At 36.6% G+C, this 20686-nt stretch overlaps 2 protein-coding genes across 2 annotated transcripts; one reads left to right on the top strand and one right to left on the bottom strand.

Moving 5' to 3' along the window:
* Positions 1 to 1080: 1080 nt before the first annotated feature.
* On the bottom strand, positions 1081 to 14159 carry LOC112044536 (serine/threonine-protein kinase 40). The gene is made up of 8 exons (XM_024080417.2): positions 13353 to 14159; positions 12028 to 12261; positions 11312 to 11444; positions 10230 to 10410; positions 9270 to 9363; positions 8216 to 8410; positions 7068 to 7258; positions 1081 to 6178 (listed from the first exon to the last, which is right to left on the bottom strand). Exons 1-8 carry the CDS (start codon positions 13830 to 13832, stop codon positions 5872 to 5874), a joined length of 1815 nt encoding a protein of 604 aa, XP_023936185.1. The 5' UTR covers positions 13833 to 14159; the 3' UTR covers positions 1081 to 5871.
* A 645-nt stretch (positions 14160 to 14804) lies between these two features.
* Positions 14805 to 18825, top strand: LOC112044534 (AFG3-like protein 2). Its single transcript, XM_024080416.2, has 3 exons — positions 14805 to 16542; positions 17463 to 17648; positions 18077 to 18825. Exons 1-3 carry the CDS (start codon positions 15090 to 15092, stop codon positions 18748 to 18750), a joined length of 2313 nt encoding a protein of 770 aa, XP_023936184.1. The 5' UTR covers positions 14805 to 15089; the 3' UTR covers positions 18751 to 18825.
* The last annotated feature ends 1861 nt before the right edge of the window (positions 18826 to 20686 follow it).

Consider the following 20686-nt stretch of genomic DNA (forward strand, 5'->3'; position numbering starts at 1 on the left):
ATATAGGTTGATTGGTGAGATAGGTTTGCGCTTGGCTACAATTACGCTTTACGGCATATTTAATCAATCTTTAATTTGTCCCCAATGTTTTTTTTTTATTCTTTACAAGTTAGCCCTTGACTACAATCTCGAATCCCGAATCCCGAAGCCTCCCACTAGCCAGACCTGGACTAATTAAGAAAATCTCAATCTGCCCAGCCGGGGGTCGAACCCAGGACCTCCGTTTTGTAAATCCACCGCGCATACCACTGCGCCACGGAGGCCGTCAAAATGTGGACAAGCAAATATCGTTGACCATACAGCCTGAGTTTTACGACATTTTTGAAGACTCATGATTAGTTTGTTAGGCTTGTTGGTAATAGAAAAAAAAACAGCTTCCAATGTTACTTCGCCGCTTGATACACCGGCGATCTTTTTGAGCAAGATTGTTTTTTTTTTTAAATGTTATTTTCTTTATTTTATTTATTTAAACCGCCTTTTAAGTTGTACATAACACTAATATTATAAAGGCGAATGTTTGTGTGTGTGTGTATGTTTGTTCCTCTTTTACGCTGCGGCTACTGAAGCGATTTGGCTGACATTTGGAATGGAAATAGATTTCGCTCTGGATTAACACATAGGCCACTTTTCATCCCGGAAAAATCCATGGTTCCCGTGGGATTTGTGAAAAACTGAATTCCACGCGGACGAAATCGCGGGCGTCATATTATAAATCTCGTTATAAGTACTTTTATACAGGGGTATACCTGGGTTACCGGGGCCGACGTTGTATTAGCCGGTGGGCATTCTTCTTATAACATCGAGCGAATCGCAGATATATTTTCAGACTTACGTCCTTACTAGCGAACGCCTGCGACTTCGTCCGCGTAAAATTCAATTATTCACAAATCCCGCGATTTTTCCGGGATGAAAAGTAATCCATGTGTTAATCCAGAGAAAAATCTATTTCCATTCCAAATTTCAGCCAAATCGCTTCAATAGCCGCAGCACAAAGGCGGAACAAACATACAAACTTACACACAAACTTTCGCCATTTATAATATTAGTGACAAGAGGTCAGCATAAAATAAAAATTCCAACTTTTTTAAAAATACAATCTTTATTAGCCTACACACTTGTGCAGTATGCGTCTAACAAATAACAAAATTGTCTACTTAATATATAATATCTATACACTAATATCGAATACATAACAAATAAAAATTATAAAATATCAAAAACCATAGAGTAGGTAGGGTGCAACTAACAAAATGGCGTAAATATTTTAAAACGTCACATAAAAAAAGTACTTGTGATATATAAAATCGACAAAATCAATCGTAAAAACGAAAAATATGTATAATATAAAAATCGGTCGTTATGCATTATTAAGATCAGCCAATGTTTTCTGAGCCGAGATAGCCTAGTGGATATGACCTCTGTCTCCGATTCCGGAGGGTGAGGGTTCGAATCCGGTCCGGTTTTAAGAAATTAAATATCACGTGTCTCAAACGATGAAGGAAAACATCGTGAGGAAACCTGCATACCAGAGAATTCTCTTAATTCTCTGCGTGTGTGAAGTCTACCAATCCGCATTGGGCCAGCGTAGTGGACTATTGGCCTAACCCCTCTCAGTCTGAGAGGAGACTCGAGCTCAGCAGTGAGCCGAATATGGGTTAATAATGATGAATATTTTCTGGGGCAGGCCTCTTTCTTTAAGAAATGGGTTTCGGAGTTCAAACCCACCACGCTCGACAATCCTCAATGAGACGGGTCTATGGTGGTAATAATGTTTGAATCTGTAACGAACACTATCACATGTATCTAAATGTAAGGCAACGCTCGACTTGGCGAGGGCACTGTCGTGCCCCCAGATGATTGGCCTAAAGTACTCTTCGGGGCACAGCAGTTTAATATCACTAACTTTCTAATTCCAGACTTCCACTAAATATATCTTGTAAAGAAATTACCAATTTTACATATTTCATATTTTAGATGAAGTTAAAATAATTAAAAAGTTATAACTTTTACCAATTTTATACAAAACTATTCCGCCTTCTATTCCTAGAATAAGATCAACATACACTGTTCTTTAAAATATTTACATCACTTTGTAATCTATGGTTTTATGGATAATAATCTATGGTCGTTGATTATAAAACTTATTAAAACGGACGACAAGTTTTAAGTAAACAACCTATTTAAATGTTTATATTAAAAATTAAATAAACATCAAACCAGAATTTTAATTACGTGCGAAAAACCTTCCTTTTTTATTTTTTTTAATTGCTTCCCTAAGAGCCATCTAATAATCGCTGTATTGTACACAAAAGGCTTTTTTAAAATACGAACTGTTTTTTTTTATTTTTAGTAATTGAAATGGATACATCTAAAGAATAATCTTTTTTTAAGCGGCTAAAGCTTCTGCTTGTCGCCGCTAGTTTATTGGTTGCTTGCGTAACTGTACTAGCCAATGGGGTGACGTTGTCAGATTGAATAAGTTTGAATCCCGCAAGCAAGCGAAGGGTTCTATTTAGAATCCTGAGCCTAATGAGGAATTTAAATTTACACTATATTCCTTACTTATAAATAATCTACATATCAATTAAAACTGTTCATTTAACTCTACTTACACCAGATTATAATAATTAATATTTACATTACAATTTATTTTTTAATTTCTAATTTGGCCATGTACAAATATTAAAAATCGATTGTTCTTTACAGTTGTTAGTTATAATAATTATTGTTAAAACTTATCTAATAAAATCGATTCGAAATGCTAACAATTATTATCATTATGGCTAAGTTACACAATGTGTTTCTCTCGTTGTGCAAATTAGCCTTTTGGTGTTAACAGCCTGTCGTCGCCAGATCTTCGGAATTTTATAAAATCTGAATGTTTATAACCCAAAGGTGGAGAACTATGTGCCATAGTGGCTTATTTCGGTAGCAGGTTTCAACCATCCAGAAGCTCGCATCGATATCTCGTGAAGAGGAAAGACATACTGTCGACCAATAGCGGCGGCATTGAAAATACCTCCCTCTCTTTCGTCTCATAGCAAAGAAAGATATAGCCATATTATCTAGCCTACAGAGCGTCAATCGTTCAAGTATAAAATGTATTTTTTCTATATTTCCTTTGGCATATTATGGGAAATGATTTACTTAGAGCCAGACACTTAGCTTTATGACATTCGAACACCGTTAAAAATAAACTTTAATGATCTCAGGCGATTTACACATGGACTATTAAGGGTGGACCTTTGAAATTGCTACTTTTCGAATTCAACACTCCATAGATGCACATACTCTATGGAACGAGTAGGTGGGTTATTTAAACAGAAAACTTTAAAATTTTACAAAACCCCAAAGATCTGGCTACTGCAGATTCTTGTTCTATTTATTATTATAATAAGTACCTTAATAGCCAATTCTATGTAAAAGGTTTTATAATTAGATTACTATTTAAAATATTTATTACAAAAAAAGGTTAGTGCCAAAAACTTATCTGGCGCATTGAGTGTCGCTATTGTCGCGCTTTTATAGCTTGGCTACTTCGTTCGTAACACACCCAATGGTCCGCACGGGCCGAGGGGCGCGTAGCGATGAATGAATAACCCACGACCCCACTCATCTCACTTCCCCGCACGCACCATTTCACACACGCGCAGTCTTTCCCCCCGTCGCCCGAATATCATGGGAGTGTCATCAACTATAGTATAATGTTTTACAAAATGGCGATCTGAATGGTGCTAAAAGTGCGCGTCAATTATAGAGATAGATAGAGATAAACGACAAAATAGCGGAATTTTTTTTTAGTTCCGATTTTGGTCACGCGCAAACTTATCGTGCGCGCACTCTAGTTCCAGTTTTGGCCAAGAGTGGCGCTAACATGCGACCACGTGAAGAGAAATAGACAAAATGTCGACCAATGACAGCGAAAAGTCATCCAATTACGGTAAAGTTGTCCCAGTCCCATCTCTTTCGTCTCAACACAATGAAAGACATTGCGGTATTTCCGTTTGCACAGCCATTGGTTGAATTTTGTCTATTTATCTTCATGAGGTGATCTCGTTGGTCGGACGTTAGCGCCACAGACCAGAAAAGTTTGTGATACTATAGCCTAGTATAATAAAAAAAATTAAAGTTAACCGATTTTGAAATTCAAATCGCGGTGGCAGTAAACAACTATTTAAAAAAATATAAAATGCAAATAAAAACTAAACAAAAAATCCATTAAATTGTTTTTCTATTAAACTGTGATTTCTTGACAAATATGTCATTGTATTTAAGCCTCAATAATCATGAAAGAATGATTTATGCTATGTCGAACCGACCTCCTTTTAAAAGAAAGAGCTTAACCCACCACGTTCCGCTAAATCAGGTTGGCGGGCTAAAGGCGATGATTTATACCGAAGATTTAACGTGCTCTTTTAAGCATGGGATTTTTTTTGTACCTTTTACTTCCAAACTCAAAACTGCTACTGAGAATTTCTTGAAAATTATTTTTTTTGTTGGTCTTACGGGACTCAAACCCTGGACCTCATATGCCTCTGTACTAACAATGCTTTTATTTCTTTAATATATCTAAGTATCACTATTAACATTACTATTGAACACTTAAAATTAAAAAAAAATACTTATATGTAATTAATTCCTTATGCCCATTTACATAGCTGCCAAATGCTAAGGTGGAAGCACATTTATAACTACACTAGCTGACGTCGCGCAGTTTCACCCGCGTGGTACCTGTTCCCGTAGGAATACGGGGATCATATAAGCCTTCCTTGGTAAATGATTAATTAAAAATTGAAATATTTTTTCAAATCGGACCAGTAGTTCCTGAGATTAGCGCGTTCAAACAAACAAACTCTATAGCTTTATAATATTATACTAGCTGACGCCGCGCGTTTATACCCGCGTGGTTCCTGTTACCGTAGAAATAAAGGTATAATGTAAAAAATAAGCCTATAGCTTTCCTCGATAAATGGGCTATCTAACACAGAAAGAATTTTCCAAATCGGACCAGTAGTTCCTGAGATAAGCGCGTACAAACAAACAAACAAACTCTTCAGCTTTATATTATTAGTATAGATAAAATACCTAGATGCTTATTTATTATAAAAATCCTGTATCCAAAAAGAAAATCCTGTATTCGATCCATAATATGTATGTTTGACTGTTTGTATATCCGCGATATTGTCTACAAAATACTGATCCGATTCAGATACGGTTGCCGTTCTTTACTAACTAACTCGGGAACTACCCACAATCCTGTAACTACACAGTATGTTCTATTTAACTGAGAAACTTACATTTTACTAGTACTAAATAATTAGTCTTCCACTACCAAAAATAATTCCCTAAAGAAAACATTTCAGTAAAGACAAAATCAAAAGAAAATAAGAATATAACATATTAAAATAATTTTCACAGTAAAAAAAATCATCTTAAATTAGTTTCATGTTTTTTTTCAGCACATCAATTAAATAAAACACTCTGTATTTTATAGGTTCTGTGTACGGACTCATATTTAGCTAGAAGCCGTAATATAAAAACGAAAGTGTCAATTGACGGCCGCGTGGCGCAGTGGGTAGTGACCCTGCTTTCTGCATCCACGGCCGTGGGTTCGATTCCCACAACTGGAAAATATTTGTGTGATGAGCATGGGTGTTTTCCAGTGTCTGTGTGTATTTATACATTATATAAGTATTTATATGTAGTATATAATTGTATATTAATATATACGTAACATATCTAATAGTATAAAAATCCTTGCGAAAAATAAATAAAATAAATAAACGCATAAATTAGGTGCACTGCACAAATTAAACGTCTGTATGATGAGCGGTGTCTAGCTAAACACGCGTCCGTGGTAATATTGGGTTCTTATAAAAACTCCAATTGGTCGGCGGGTGGTCTTGGGTTATTGACAACAGCCTCAGGGTTCACCGTGTGGGTTGGAGCCGGGTTCATAATTCTATTGCTATTCGATATTCTAGAAAGGTCCAAAACCGGCAACCGGAATACGTAATCCTGGTCGAGTGTATCTATTAGTCGAATGGGCGATAGTCGAGGAATCCTTTGTGCTAATGTGCGTAGTCGAGAGTTTTCTGGACGATCAGTCCTTTGGAAGTTCTGGGATTCTGTTCTTCTAGAAGTTTCTGAGCGTTGGTTGGTGAACATATGTTGGTACCTTGAATGTATGAAATAAATATTTTATTGTTACCAACCATAACATAGACTAAGTTAGAAACGAATGTATAGTATGCGACAAACTTCAAGTCTGTCTTGAACAATGTTATGAGATAATTTTTACTATAATATATGAAAACTAATTACAAACCTGTATTGGAAAATGATTTTATCTATTTTGTATAATGTATACGTATAGTGCATACCCTAGTTAAAAACGTTGTGCACGCCACTGATTAATATGATATAGTCCGGGATCCGTAGAACATTTTTCAACAAGTAATTACTATCAAGTGAGTAGCTTCATCTCGATGAGACGATCAACTTTTTTATTTTCGAAAACTCTGGAAGCTAACTGAGTTACCAGGAAATGAAAATTTCTGAGCGTCGGAGTGACATAATGTACTACGCAATTTGTAGGACATTGTGGCTGTTAAGTTGTATAACTATTAATAAAGCAACAGTAAAAAAAACAGCTGGTTAGTAAAAACTTCTAATAACCTCATTATTGATACTAGTTGCGTGGAGGGTAGTTTATAAAACGTTGTTACTAACCAGATGTTTCTTTACTGTTGCTTAATTGATAGTTATACAACTTAAAAAACCTACAAATAGCGTGGTACATTATCTCGTTCCGACGCTCAGAAATTTTTATTTCCTGGTTACTCAGTTACCAGAACCGAGTATTTTCGTAAATAAAAAAGTTGATTGTCTCATCGAGATTAAGCTACTCCTGAAAAATTAACCTGAACGCTCAGAAATGTTTATTTCCTGGTAACTCAGTTAGCTACCAGAAACGATATTCGTAAATGAAAAAGTTGATCGTCTCATTGAGATGAAGTTATAGTACATAGTTACATGTAATTTTAAAATAAATAGTGATTGCTTACCTCGCTATTTCGTATGGCAACAAAGGTCTTGCGTCTCTGCCTATTCTCTGGACGGTTATTTGTCTTTGGTTCTGTGTGTCGGCTTGTGTTGTTGGGTGCACTAGGATGCTGTTCTGTGTCACTCTGGTGGGTGACGGGAAGTTTAGGGCGAGGAAGTCTGGTAAGGGTACACAGAATACCCCTAATTCATCCTGTAAATGTAAATAATAATAATAATTACATGTGTAAGGTTTTGCCCGAGATGGCCACAGGTCATTTTTAGATCTAAATGTGCAAAAATACCTATTGACATTGACAATAGATAATATTCCTTATGTGTCTTGTGTTTTTATTTGTGCTGATCCGGAATTAACATGGGACATTGGGGAAAAAAAATTATGATTATTTTTTTTAAAAAAGATATTTAATACATTGATTGATTGAACCGAATCAAATGATAAAGATTTTAAAGAATGACTTTCAGGTATTCCTGATTGATTTTTGAACCACCACTCTATTAAAGCAAAACAAGTTTTAGCAAGAAAAACATTTTATCATTACAAATAATACTTTTATTTAATAATTTAAAATTATCAACTTTTCCCAAAAGCCGCTTGATAATTAATACGGTACTTATTTCAATATTTTTTTTTAGTTTTTTGATTTGATTTTCCAGCAAATTTTAAAACGTCTGGACAGATTTTGTCAGAACTTTCATATTTAATCCTCATGGGTCGATTGTCGCTTAATTTATTATTTATAATTTATATGTGTATATATAATTTGTATGTGTATAGCTTGGCAAGTTCGTTCGTAACACTCCCAATAGTAAGCGCGGGCCGGGAGGGCGTAGCGATGCCCCTGCGGTCCGGAATTCATACCCGCGCAGGCCTTTCCCCCCGTCGCCCGCATATCATGAGAGTGTGAGTGTTTAATATTAATTAAGTATTAACAGACTAACTTATGATTGTACATCCTTAAGTAAATCTAATATTTTTAATTAATTTGTGAGCTAGATTGTAATTTCTCTTTTTTTTGGCTAAATGAAGGATTTTATATACCACCCGCGCGAAAAATTATTCAAATCAGACCATTCTTGAGATTAGTTCGTTCAGCCAAACAAACAAACTCTTCAGCTTTATAATATTAGTATAGATAAACAAACTCACATTAGCATTAGGCGTTCTCTCCCCATTATCAGGTAAGGTGAGGAAAGGCTTCCTCTCAATCTCACTGGAGCCATTGGTGGGCTTCTCTTTCTCCTTCTCTTCGTCCAGAGCCACGTCGGGAACCACTTGCAAGTCTTCAGGTGGATTTGGGACTATGACGTAACTTGCTATGATGCTAGACAATTGATCTAGTACCTAGAATAATAGATTTTTTTGACTTTCAATCTTTAAATTTAAAAAAAATATTATTATTATTAAATTTAACGCCATTTTTCATATATAGCTAAGTTTGTTGCAGACTCTTCTCGGATCAAGGCGCGTTTGGAAGCTTCGTACATTTAATTTAAGTTTTCGGCCAATTATTATCACTATTAACTTATAATAATAAATAATAAACTAAGCCTGATTAAAATAAATAAATTTTGACTTTATATGATTTTGGAGGAGGAGGGGGCCTGGCACTGTAGTGGGTCATTAAAATAGGTTGATAATGACAATGGTGATAGTAATTATAGTCGAAAACTTTAAAATTACAGTTACAAGGGTTCCAAACGCGCCTCGGTCCGAGAAGAGCCCACAACAGATTCAACGAAGGTTTATTATTTTGTTTACTATAGCATTTTACAAAGTTATCTAGTAGTAGTACATAGTCGTATAGTGCAGTTCAACACCAAGCGTTATCTATATATATAAAAATTAATCCATAAATTCCTTGGTCAGGTCAGGTGTGTTGTCAAGAGAAGGTTCTTATGACAGAAAAAAAAAAAAAAAAAATGCGCGGATAATTAGAAAAAGAGGTAGGGGTAGGGGTAGGGTAGGGTAGGGTAGGGTAGGGTAGGGTAGGGTAGGGTAGGGTAGGGTAGGGTAGGGTAGGGTACTGTAGGGTACTGTAGGGTACTGTAGGGTAGGGTAGTGTAGGGTAGGATAGGGGTAGGGCAGGGGTAAATAAAAACTTACATCGAGTTTCATGCTGACGATGCTGCGGGAGTCCGTTAGTCATTTATATAATCATTAACACTACAAAGTGGATTCATAATGTTCAAAATCAAGTTACCTGATCAGCGAGCAGTCTGTGTTTGGGATCTTTGACAAGCAACCTCTGGATCAGAAACACTGTGTTGTCTGTCACTTGTACTGAGTTACCATCCCTGGAATATTAATATTAGGAACTAAGAAGAAAGAAAGAAAGAAAGATTTTTATTTAAGACTTAAGTAATGCCACAGTAATAAATTATATACATGTATGTATAACAAGACAGAAAAAATTTAGGAAAATTGTTCTTCTTTTACCCGCCTTTTTTAAAGAGGAGGTTTACAATTCGACGCGTATGTTTTTTTTGTTTGTTACCTTATACCTTCGTCATTTCTTAACAATTTTTGAAAATATTTTTTGAGTTTCAAAGAAAGTACTTCCAGATTGGTTTCATTAAATTTCATGAAAATAGGTTCAGTAATTTTGTGTTAAAATAATAATTTATACGAAATTAGTCGTACTGTGGCGCTTTCGTTTACTATGCTAGGACACACTTATAACAGAAAAATAAAATCTTTTTAACAAAAATATTCAATTGACTTCAAAATCACTGTGTTCTTCCCTTTTTATGTTACATTAACATTTATAAATCTCATTCATCTGATTCATAAACTGTAGACACACACACCTTTTTAAAAAATCTGTACTATGAAACCATTTCTTAATCAGCCATTAGCATGTATATTGTAATGATCTCCTGTTTAGCCTCAACATCATTAACATATCAGCCGATGGACGTCCACTGCAGGACGTTGGCCTTTTTTAGGGTCTTCCAAACATCACAATCCTGAGCCTCAGGAGGCTCAGGATTGTGATGTTTGGAAGACCCTATCTAGCAAAGCCTCAAGACTTGCTTGATGTTGTTAGTCAAACTGGTGGGGTCGACCAACATTCCAGTACCTTGAGATCCCAACGTCTATTGGCTCTTCGAATCATATTTTAGCCTATATCAATAAATACGTAAATTATTAGTATACTCACGGCGGTATATTATAATTGGCAGCCTGTATCCGACTGAACAGCTGCGCTAGACTCGTGTCACAGAACGGGAACTGTCCGTATAGCATTGTGTACAGAACCACTCCCAACGCCCACATGTCTGACGGCTTGCCGAGGTACGGTTTACACATTAGCACGTCTGGTGATATATAGGCAGGTGAGCCTAGAAGTGAGCAAAAAAAAATAATGAGTAACAAATTATCTTTATCACCGCTGCAATGCCATGACATTAGATTGAACAAATCCAATATATTTTTGGACTTGTATTTTTATTCAATGAAAATTAAGCCCAAATACATAACTTGGATTTGTTTAAAATAACTCAAATGAGTAATTAAAAATGTCTAAAAAACATGTGTAATATAAAATGAAAATTTTCAGAGTAAAAAATATTTATTTTGTAAATAGATTATAAATTGTGTCCCTTATATCGCATCCTTATAATATGACCTAGCCAAACTTATTAATTGAAAAATATCATGGCGTAGTTAGCTTAGTGGCGTGCATGAGGTTTTTAACGTGGGTATGCACTAAAAGTAGGTAACAATTGGAAAATTCCTTGCTCAAGTATGTATTTTGTAAGTCCTTAAGGTAGGCAAGTGCATTTTTGCATCTATGAAGTGCACGCCACTGATCATAATTAGATATTTAGGTGATGTTTATACCATAACCGTTTTATCCATTAATTACGGGACACTGTGTCTGTCTTTTTTCTCTTAATGTTTCTCAATTTTAGATTAAATAAAATTAAGTAATTTATTATTTTTTTATTTTAATTATTTAACAGGCCCACTAAACTGCACAGACCTCATCTCTCATATAATAAAAAGAATTTAGATCTTAGTCCACATGAATCTCTACATGGATTAAACTGTTTTAAATGTGCAATGGCCAAAGTCAAAGTCAAAATTCATTTATTTCAAATAGGCTTGGTTTAAAAGCTCTTGAAAAACTAATAAAGATAATAATTTTTTGTTCTTTGACAATCTCAATAAGTAAAATAACCCAATAATAATATTGTCATTTTTTTTTGTAACTTACCTCTATGAAAATTATAAACTTACCTCTTTGATCTTTCAAGAGGTCTCTATCGCTTCCCAAATGTGTCCCAAGACAAAAGTTAGTTATGGTCACCCTGCCTGTGCGTTGATTTAATACTATGTTACCCAATTTCAAATCCCTGTGTACTATGTTTGTCTGGAAAGAATTCAAACAATGAGTGTTATTTAGTTAACTAATTATTTATGAATTATTTATTTATTTACAATTATTATTCATATTAACTTATCATGAAACAATGCAAAAAAATTACATACTCTGACATACTCTGATTTATGTGTGGGTTAAGGTCAAAGATATTTTATACTATAGATACGTCACTAACGCGTCAAAAGTGGCTTTCTTATTTCAAAATAACTTTTGAATTAAAATTGTCTTAATTCAAAATTTACTTATATGGATCACTTTTTGTGGTGATTTTGTGTGCATGTGACATATTTAATAGTATTGTTTTTTTTAAAAGAATATTTGCCATAATATGTACATATTTTTTTAAAATATAACCAATATTCCTCTCAAATTAGTTGGGAAAGACTGTGTTAGGAGTGGGTACGACAATAGACCAACGGGGCTGGGATAGAACCACCACCCCTTGGTGATGAGTCTGACTGCTCTTACCGTTGAGCTATTGAGGCTATATGTAGTATAATATCTTTGGTTAAGGTTTTATCGCATTATCCTCTACAACAAGAATTAGTAATTATATATAATGTGCACTTACTTTATGTAAATTAGCGACCACCCTAACAATATCATAGAAAATCAATACAGCTTCTTTTTCCGGCACTTTCTTGACTTTAGTTACATATTGCTGTAGATTTATAAGCTCGCTGCCTTTTTCGCTGAACTGGTGGGCAGTGACACAGTCTAGAACTAGGAACAGTCTTTGTCTAACCCGACCAGTGTAGATGAAACCTGGTCCATTCGGATTGGGCACCTCTTCTAAGGCATGGTCCTGGAAAATTACAAATTTGTTACTTATTAACACACATGATTTCTCATGAAATGATATTTTTACAGGAACAATGAATAGATGGATAGATGGATTTTACCAGGATAAACTGGATTAAGAAAAGTGGCCTATGTATTAGTCAATAACCTCCCCTATCTTCCAGTGAAAGACCCATTAAAATTGGTCCAGTTGTTCCATGGATCATACTCTGTTTATTTGTGTGTCAACAAACAATAACAACAGTTTACAGATAGACTGACAAAGATTTGTCTGTTTATTTCTCCTTCTGGGATAGACATAGACATCTTTGTTAAACAGACTGACAAAGTGTAGATTACAAGACAAATTAAAAATGAGGGTATAAATCACTAGTCATTACACACCTAATAATACTTATAATTAACTTGTTCATAAATTAATTAAATTAAATTAGAATAATAAGCTTAGAACAATTACACAACAACAGTATGGTTAGTTTATTTTATGTAATATTTTATACACAAACCACACATAATTTAAAATAAATAAGTTATGAAATGACATGTGATTTCTACCTTCATTTCTAATTTGTTTATTGGTAAACAGTATTCATTAAATAAAAAAGGCTGTAGTGTAGGTCACCGAGAGCCCTAATGTAAATGAAAAAATGGGGCTCCACCACCATCCAAACTGGTTAAGTTTTATTAAGTTAAAATATTCATCAGTTCTTTATTGTTTTTGAAATTTTCAAAGTTTAGTTAGATCATTATTTTCAGGTAATTTAGAGGACCCCTTGAGCTTTTTGGCCCTGGGGCATTGCACGCCTAGGCCCTGGATAGCTACGCCAATGCTCACAATCAGATGGAATGTCTACTTGGTCTGTGAACTATTGCTTTAGGTAACAAACAAGAATATTTTAGAAAGATAAAATATTTAAAAATGCAAAAAAAATACGATAAAACAAAATAGAATGTTTGTAAGTCCCTACAAAAGGCCTATGTCCTGCAGTGGACATCCATCAGCAGATATGATGATGATGGATGGATGGATGAAATAGAATAAATTAGGTATAAAACAAATGACTTCATGACACAAAGTTGCACAACATTGATTACCTTAAACAGTCCATGATGATGAATAACACCATCCTGGTCCTTCAAAAGGGACAACAGAGAGTACTCCGTATGCAAAAGCATCTTCCCTTGTCTATCATCTTGAGTCTCCACCTGCCCTTCATTCCTTAAACTCAATATCTTTATTTGGTAGAAGTCATCAGTCTTTTCCTTCCTTGCTAAACATTGGACAATACTTTTCACAGGACTGGGCCCTAATTTAGGGCCCAGCAAGTAAGGGCCCGCCTTGCGAACATGTTTTTCTGGCACAACTGTACCAGGGGTTGGCACGTCACTTTTATTATAGGTAACTTTCGGTTTTTTCGGTGAGCTTGGACTCAATTTCTTGGAGTTTTTAAGTACACCACTGGACGTAGAACTCACGTACGCAGCCGTCCTGGGGATCTTGGCTCTCGGTTGAAGTAACAAAGGTCGGGTGCGTTTCCCATGGTTCACACTGCAACTAGGTTTTTCTTGATCCATTACTTTAATTTCAAAGTAACTGTTGTCCTCAGATTTGTTACACAAGTTTCAGTCTCCTGTTTTGAGTTGTTCTAGACCTTTGAACACTAACACATGCTTTAAAAAAATCCAACAACACAAAAGTGAAAATCGAAATCTTTTTTATTTACTTGGCCAAATGTCATCAATAAAAAAATTACATTTAACTTCACCACAGATAAATAACTGATTACCGACTTTGCATGAATAATGGTACATTTACATGCACGCCATGCATTTGAAAGGAGCTCGGCAGCGCAGTCCTTCAAGCAAGCGTACAAACAGCATGCATATTGCATATGCCCATGTTTGTGCATATTGAATGTCAGTTATAACCTTATAACGGAAACGTGTAACGTTTTCGAGACAGGCTTTTTTTTTTAATAAGTTAGAAGGAGGGTACTGTTTTTTGAGCTTATTTATGTGAACATAGACGTAGTAAATGAGCATTAGTCAGACACCGTCTCCTGAACCATTACGTGAGGCAGCCTTATTCGGGCCGTTCACATGTACGCACAAGCCGACATTAAACATGATTTAACTGCTGCTGTATACGTGAAAAGGGAAGCAAGTTATATTATAGTCGCTTTACGTTACCAATCGGTTTAACCTCCCATTAGAAGTTTTTACTTCAAAATAGTTTTCTAAATAATAAATAATTTTTATTTTTATTCGTGAATTCAGAGTAAAACCCACCTCAACACTCGCATAAGAGGCATGATATTCAATTCAATGTACTATAAGGAGGCATGCACTGCACCGCTTACACTCTGGTGTTCGAAGCGACAGTCAACGAGCACAAAAAAGGGCACGTGAATGTATAAGTGAATTCTGCACGTGCTGTATCATGTATGGAGTTAACCACTGAAGAGTGCGCCGCGCACTGCCATAGATTAATAATTTAATATGCATGCCAAGCTTGCCGAGTTGCATGACCTTTATGTAAAAGTACCATTACACTGAATTGTGGATTGTGAACATTGTGATTGTGAAATTGTTATGAAACAAATGCGGTACAAGTACAACACTATTTTCAACAACATTTTTAGGCTATGGTTAGGGGCTATGAAATCTTGTGAAATGAAGTATGAAATTATCATTTTTTGACAGATTATTTTTAACCATGTTTTTGTGAAGACTTGTGTAGTTCTCGACGGTATTTTATGACATAATAAGCAATTTTATTGCGAAATACGCGAATCGCAGAGAAACTGTAAATAAATTAGAGTGTAAAACATTATGTGGAAGGGCCTTAGATTAACGCAGTCGCAACTGTTGAAACTAAACTTCAATGGTCATAAACTCCAACCGATAGGGGTGCCGGCCCTGGATACTGTATTGAATCAGTGGTACGAGTTCTGCAAGAAGCCACCGAAAGGGTTCGAGAAGTATTTTCAGCCAGGCGCTAGTCAAAAACAGGAAAAAAAACCCGAGAAAGATGCATCGCCATCGCCGTCGAAAAGTTCGCCGCCTCCACCGAAGTCGAGCTCCTCACAAGACAAATGGAACATTAACATGTTTGCTAACACCCCAGGAGGCGGCAGAGGTACAGGTCGCGGTGGCTACGAGGGTCAGGACAAAGAAAAATGGATGATGTTTGGAGCAATGGGAGTCGTAACCTTAATAGCTTCGATAGCCTATTTCGAGCTAAGATACAGAGAGATTAGCTGGAGGGACTTTGTTAATCTATATTTAAATAAAGGGGCAGTGGAGAAACTGGAAGTAATAAATAAAAAATGGGTCAGAGTGAGATTACAACCAAGTGCTTTTGAAAATAAAATCATATGGTTTGCAATTGGCAGTGTAGATTCGTTTGAGAGAAATTTAGAGAATGCACAAATTGAAATGAATGTTGACCCCCCTAATTTCCTCCCAGTGATATATAAAACAGAGGTTGAAGCAGCTAGTTTAACAGGCATGCTTCCAACATTATTAATAATTGGGTTCTTGATCTATATGATGAGACGTTCAGCCAATATGATGGGAGGAGGAGGACGGAAGGGTGGTGGCCTCTTTGGTGGTGTGATGGAGTCAACCGCAAAATTGATAAACCCATCAGACATTGATGTTAAATTCCAAAATGTCGCTGGGTGTGAGGAGGCTAAAATTGAAATTATGGAGTTTGTCAACTTTTTGAAAAATCCACAGCAGTATATTGATTTGGGCGCTAAAATACCCAAAGGTGCATTATTAACAGGGCCTCCTGGAACAGGTAAAACTTTGCTTGCGAAAGCAACTGCTGGCGAAGCAAATGTACCATTTCTGACAGTATCAGGTTCAGAATTTTTGGAAATGTTTGTTGGTGTCGGCCCATCGAGGGTTAGAGACATGTTTTCCATGGCCCGTAAACACGCACCATGCATCCTTTTCATTGACGAAATAGATGCAGTGGGCAGAAAGAGAGGCGGACGTAGTTTTGGAGGTCATTCGGAACAGGAAAACACTCTTAACCAGTTGCTGGTAGAAATGGACGGGTTCAATACAACAACTAATGTTGTAGTGCTAGCAGCGACCAATAGAGTTGATATTTTAGATAAAGCACTGTTGAGACCTGGTAGATTTGATAGGCAGATCTTTGTGCCTGCTCCAGATATCAAGGGAAGAGCCTCTATATTCAAAGTTCATCTGGCACCTCTCAAAACAAGTTTAGTCAAAGAGAATTTGGCACGCAAGATGGCTGCTTTAACTCCAGGTATGAGCCACCTATAATTACACATTACCTAATACTCTACAAATTGCAGTAGGGTTATGCTGTACACTGATGATGAGAAAAAGAAATGTCAACCAATAGAAACCTCTATACTATATAGATGGCAACTTTTTTCTCTCATATGAAGTGATGCCATAACTCATAGTGCACATTATAAACTTACTGTAATGTGTAGAGTAGTTGGTAAAATGTTTAACAATAAACTAAGTATTAGAAAATGTATTTGTAGAGTGACATCTGCCTCAAGGACAGTTTTTCATTTCTTGGCAATTATATCACCCAGTATTTTTATAGTTTCATAAAAAAACTGGTTGATATAATTGTTAGATCAAGCAGATGGCTTACCTAACAGCAAGTACAAACCCATTGCTAAATAACAGAGCATCACTTTACAGGGCAAGGATTAATCCTACAAAGTTGCCCTTTGTTTAAAATCAACCTGAGTTGTAGTTTTTAAGTTTCATATACCTGTACACTGGCAATCATGCCCTTAAGACTGGAACAATGATACTGGTGGGCTGCAGAACGAATTTAAAAAAAAAGCATGACAGTAGTACTACTTGGACCTGAAAAGAAACATTGATCTCCTAATTCTTGGAAAGAACGGTGGTGAGCACCACAATTTTCTTGATTGAAAAAAAAAAGAGAATCCAAATGTGCAAGCCTCATTACACTAGTACCTCTGCTAAATTAGTGATAGACAGCTGCAAAGTGTAGTACAACAATATATCTAAAAGGCTTGCAATTTTTTCTCATTAATGTTTGCTCCTTCCTTGTTCTTATGGTATCATTATTTTTAATTAAAGGGAGGGGGGCTCCAGGCGGTGAAAACTTACACCGCTTTCACTTTAGTGGTAGGCTTGACATGCACGAACTAATGAGATATTTTTCCATTTTTCCAGGTTTTACTGGTGCAGACATAGCTAATGTCTGCAACGAGGCTGCACTCATCGCTGCAAGAGAACTGTCCAATGACATCAGCATGAAGAACTTTGAGCAAGCCATCGAGAGAGTTGTAGCTGGCATGGAGAAGAAGTCAAATGTCCTACAACCTGATGAGAGAAAGATTGTGGCTTATCACGAAGCAGGTTAGTATGATATACAAAATGGGACCTAAAAATAATTTAAAAATATAAAAATTATGACAGTACATAGTCTATATATTTAAGAATTTAATGTATATTCATAAGCAAAGTAAGTTTCTGTTAGCAAATTCAAAATAAGTTGTGAATGTATATATACTTAATTGTGTTAATAATGATTATATACCTAAATTTAAAAAGTAACTGAAATGTACTAAATGACCGGCTACTAAAATGTTGTAAAATGGTGGTAAACAAGAAAAGTCTGGCTGAAACGGCTAGGTTTGTTGTGGGCTCTTTAAGGACCCAGGCACGCTTCGAACTCGTAACTTTAAGGTTTTGACTTTAATTATAACATAACTAAACAAGCGCTTTTAAAACATCAACCAATAGGTTTAATTGAAAAAAATTAATTTTGTCTTTGACTTTTACAGGCCATGCTGTTGCCGGATGGTTCCTACAACACGCTGATCCTTTGCTAAAGGTGTCCATCATACCACGAGGAAAGGGACTCGGTTATGCCCAGTACTTACCAAAAGAACAATATCTGTACAGCAAAGAACAGCTGTTTGACCGAATGTGCATGACATTAGGAGGCCGAGTTAGTGAGGAGATATTCTTCGGTAGAATCACAACCGGAGCCCAGGACGACTTGAAAAAGATAACCCAAAGCGCGTATGCCCAAATAGTTCACTACGGTATGAATGCTAAAGTTGGCAATGTGTCGTTTGAAATGCCACAGCCCGGTGAGATGGTTATAGACAAACCATATTCAGAAAAAACCGCAGAGTTAATTGATTCTGAAGTTAGAGACCTAATCAACTCAGCCCATAAACATACGACTGACTTACTGATAAAGCATAAGCCGAACATTGAAAAAGTTGCTGAGCGACTTTTGAAACAAGAAATCCTGAGCAGAGACGACATGATCGAACTGTTAGGACCGAGGCCCTTCCCCGAGAAGAGTACTTATGAGGAGTTTGTCGAAGGCACAGGATCGTTGGAAGAGGATACAACACTACCAGAAGGTCTCAAAGATTGGAACAAAGAGAAGCAAACCGCATCAAAGCCTGAAAGTATACCATCTTCTGCGAGTACCAGTAAATAAGCTACTTATTTATATTTTAATTAGATTGTTGAGTTTATAGTCGGTTTATGTGAAATAAATAGATTACAATTAAGACTTATAAGGTTTTTTTTAATACCCATAAAAATTGACATGCATAGTTTTTTATTACCAATTCATATACATTTTTAGTTGTATGGCTGTATGTAGGTAATTGCAAATAATTCATTTCATTTCTAATATCTTGTTAATGATGATGTATTCGTTACGTCGAGAGATCACTTATCGTGATGTGGAGTTAGCAGCGCTGCTACTATGGAGGAATGGAGGCTGCTACATTTAGGTATTGTAGGAAATTATAGTCTAGGACGGATATGACGTCACTCGATCTCGTGTTGGCTCGTGCTGACGCTAGGTGGCGCGACTTGTTTCCGTAAAGAGTGGGGAGTTAGAGAGGGGACCTGTTATTGATAATTGAATTTCGTTATGAGAACGTAAAAATCTTATTAGATGAGATACCTACCGATTTGATAGTATGGGTTATCGCTACTCGATATGGGCCTCATGCCCGGACCAGTGCCGGATTAAAGTACCTTGATGCCCTAAGCAATGATCTCCTGAGTTCCCCTATCCTCACGTAAACTGCAAAGACTTACCTAATTTAAAAAAAATATATTAGGAACCGTGGGTAGAATATGTATAAATCAAAGTAAATTTGAAAACCCGCTAAGTTTCGAATTTTTTTTCGATTTTCGTGTGCTCGTTTTTTTTTTCATCCCGTCATCTCTAGTACTCCCTAGATGGGATGCCTGTAATTGCTTAAATAGCTTATAGGCTAATCCAGGACTGGCCCGGGCTGAAAGACTACGCGGATGTGAAATTGTGCGTGTGCTTTTCATTCATCGCTACACGCCCCCCGGCCTGCGCGCAGCATCGGGAATGTTACGAACGAACTTGCGAAGCTAAGGTATAGACTGGCTTCCCCAGTCCCGTTTTAGCCTAGCAAACCACTGCCACTTTTCTCTGTTTTCTCTTGATGCAACTAGATGGCGCACCGCGCAGTTTCAATTCTTTAATACCGGATCGAATAGGTACCTACTCGTACAAAAACACCCATTCAGAAAAAGGCACAGGGATTCATGAAGTATCAATTTCGTGATTTTTTGTCTTGCAAACCTAGCTTAATAAGTTATGCCGTAGACACACTATGCTCCTCGCACTGCCGCGATATTGTCCTCTGTCCACAAACTGATACTCTACCTACTCGCGCAATAAATCGTAACGCCCCGTACTACTTTTACTCGCGCTCGCAACGACGAAATAGGGAGCGATGGGCAGAACGAGCGGCACGAGACGCGGCAGGACGAGTAACGTAGTCTACTGGCCACACGATGTCTCTGCTTGCTCTCCTCGGGCCACTCGTGCAGTTTAACGGGCGAGTTAGAAGCAACTTGGCGTCTATTTTATCCTACGTAACAGTGTTGCAATTCCCTGCAACCTATAATGCTCTTCTCAGTAATTATTTTTTTTTATTCTTTACAAGTTAGCCCTTGACTACAATCTCACCTGATGGTAAGTAATGATGCAGTCTAAGATGGAAGCGGACTAACTTGTTAAGAGGAGGATGAAAATACACAACCTTTTCGGTTTCTACCGTATACCGGTACCGGTACGGTGGTAACTAGCCACGGCCGAAGCCTCCCGCCAGCCAGACCTGGACCAAATAAGAAAATCTCAATCTGCCCAGCCGGGGATCGAACCCAGGACCTCCGTTTTGTAAATCCACTGTGCCACGGAGGCCGTCAAACTATGTTTATATTCTAGTAGGTACTACAATTTTTTCTCGTAGTTTTATATTTATTCAATATCAATCAATAGATTAACGAAAGCAGAACTGAACAATAGGTTAATTTTTATCCAGAAATAATCCATGGTTCGGGATTCGCAAAACAGATTATCACGAAAAGTTCTTAACATA

Source organism: Bicyclus anynana, chromosome 22 (assembly GCF_947172395.1).
Source record: "Bicyclus anynana chromosome 22, ilBicAnyn1.1, whole genome shotgun sequence".
Lineage (NCBI taxonomy): Eukaryota > Metazoa > Arthropoda > Insecta > Lepidoptera > Nymphalidae > Bicyclus > Bicyclus anynana.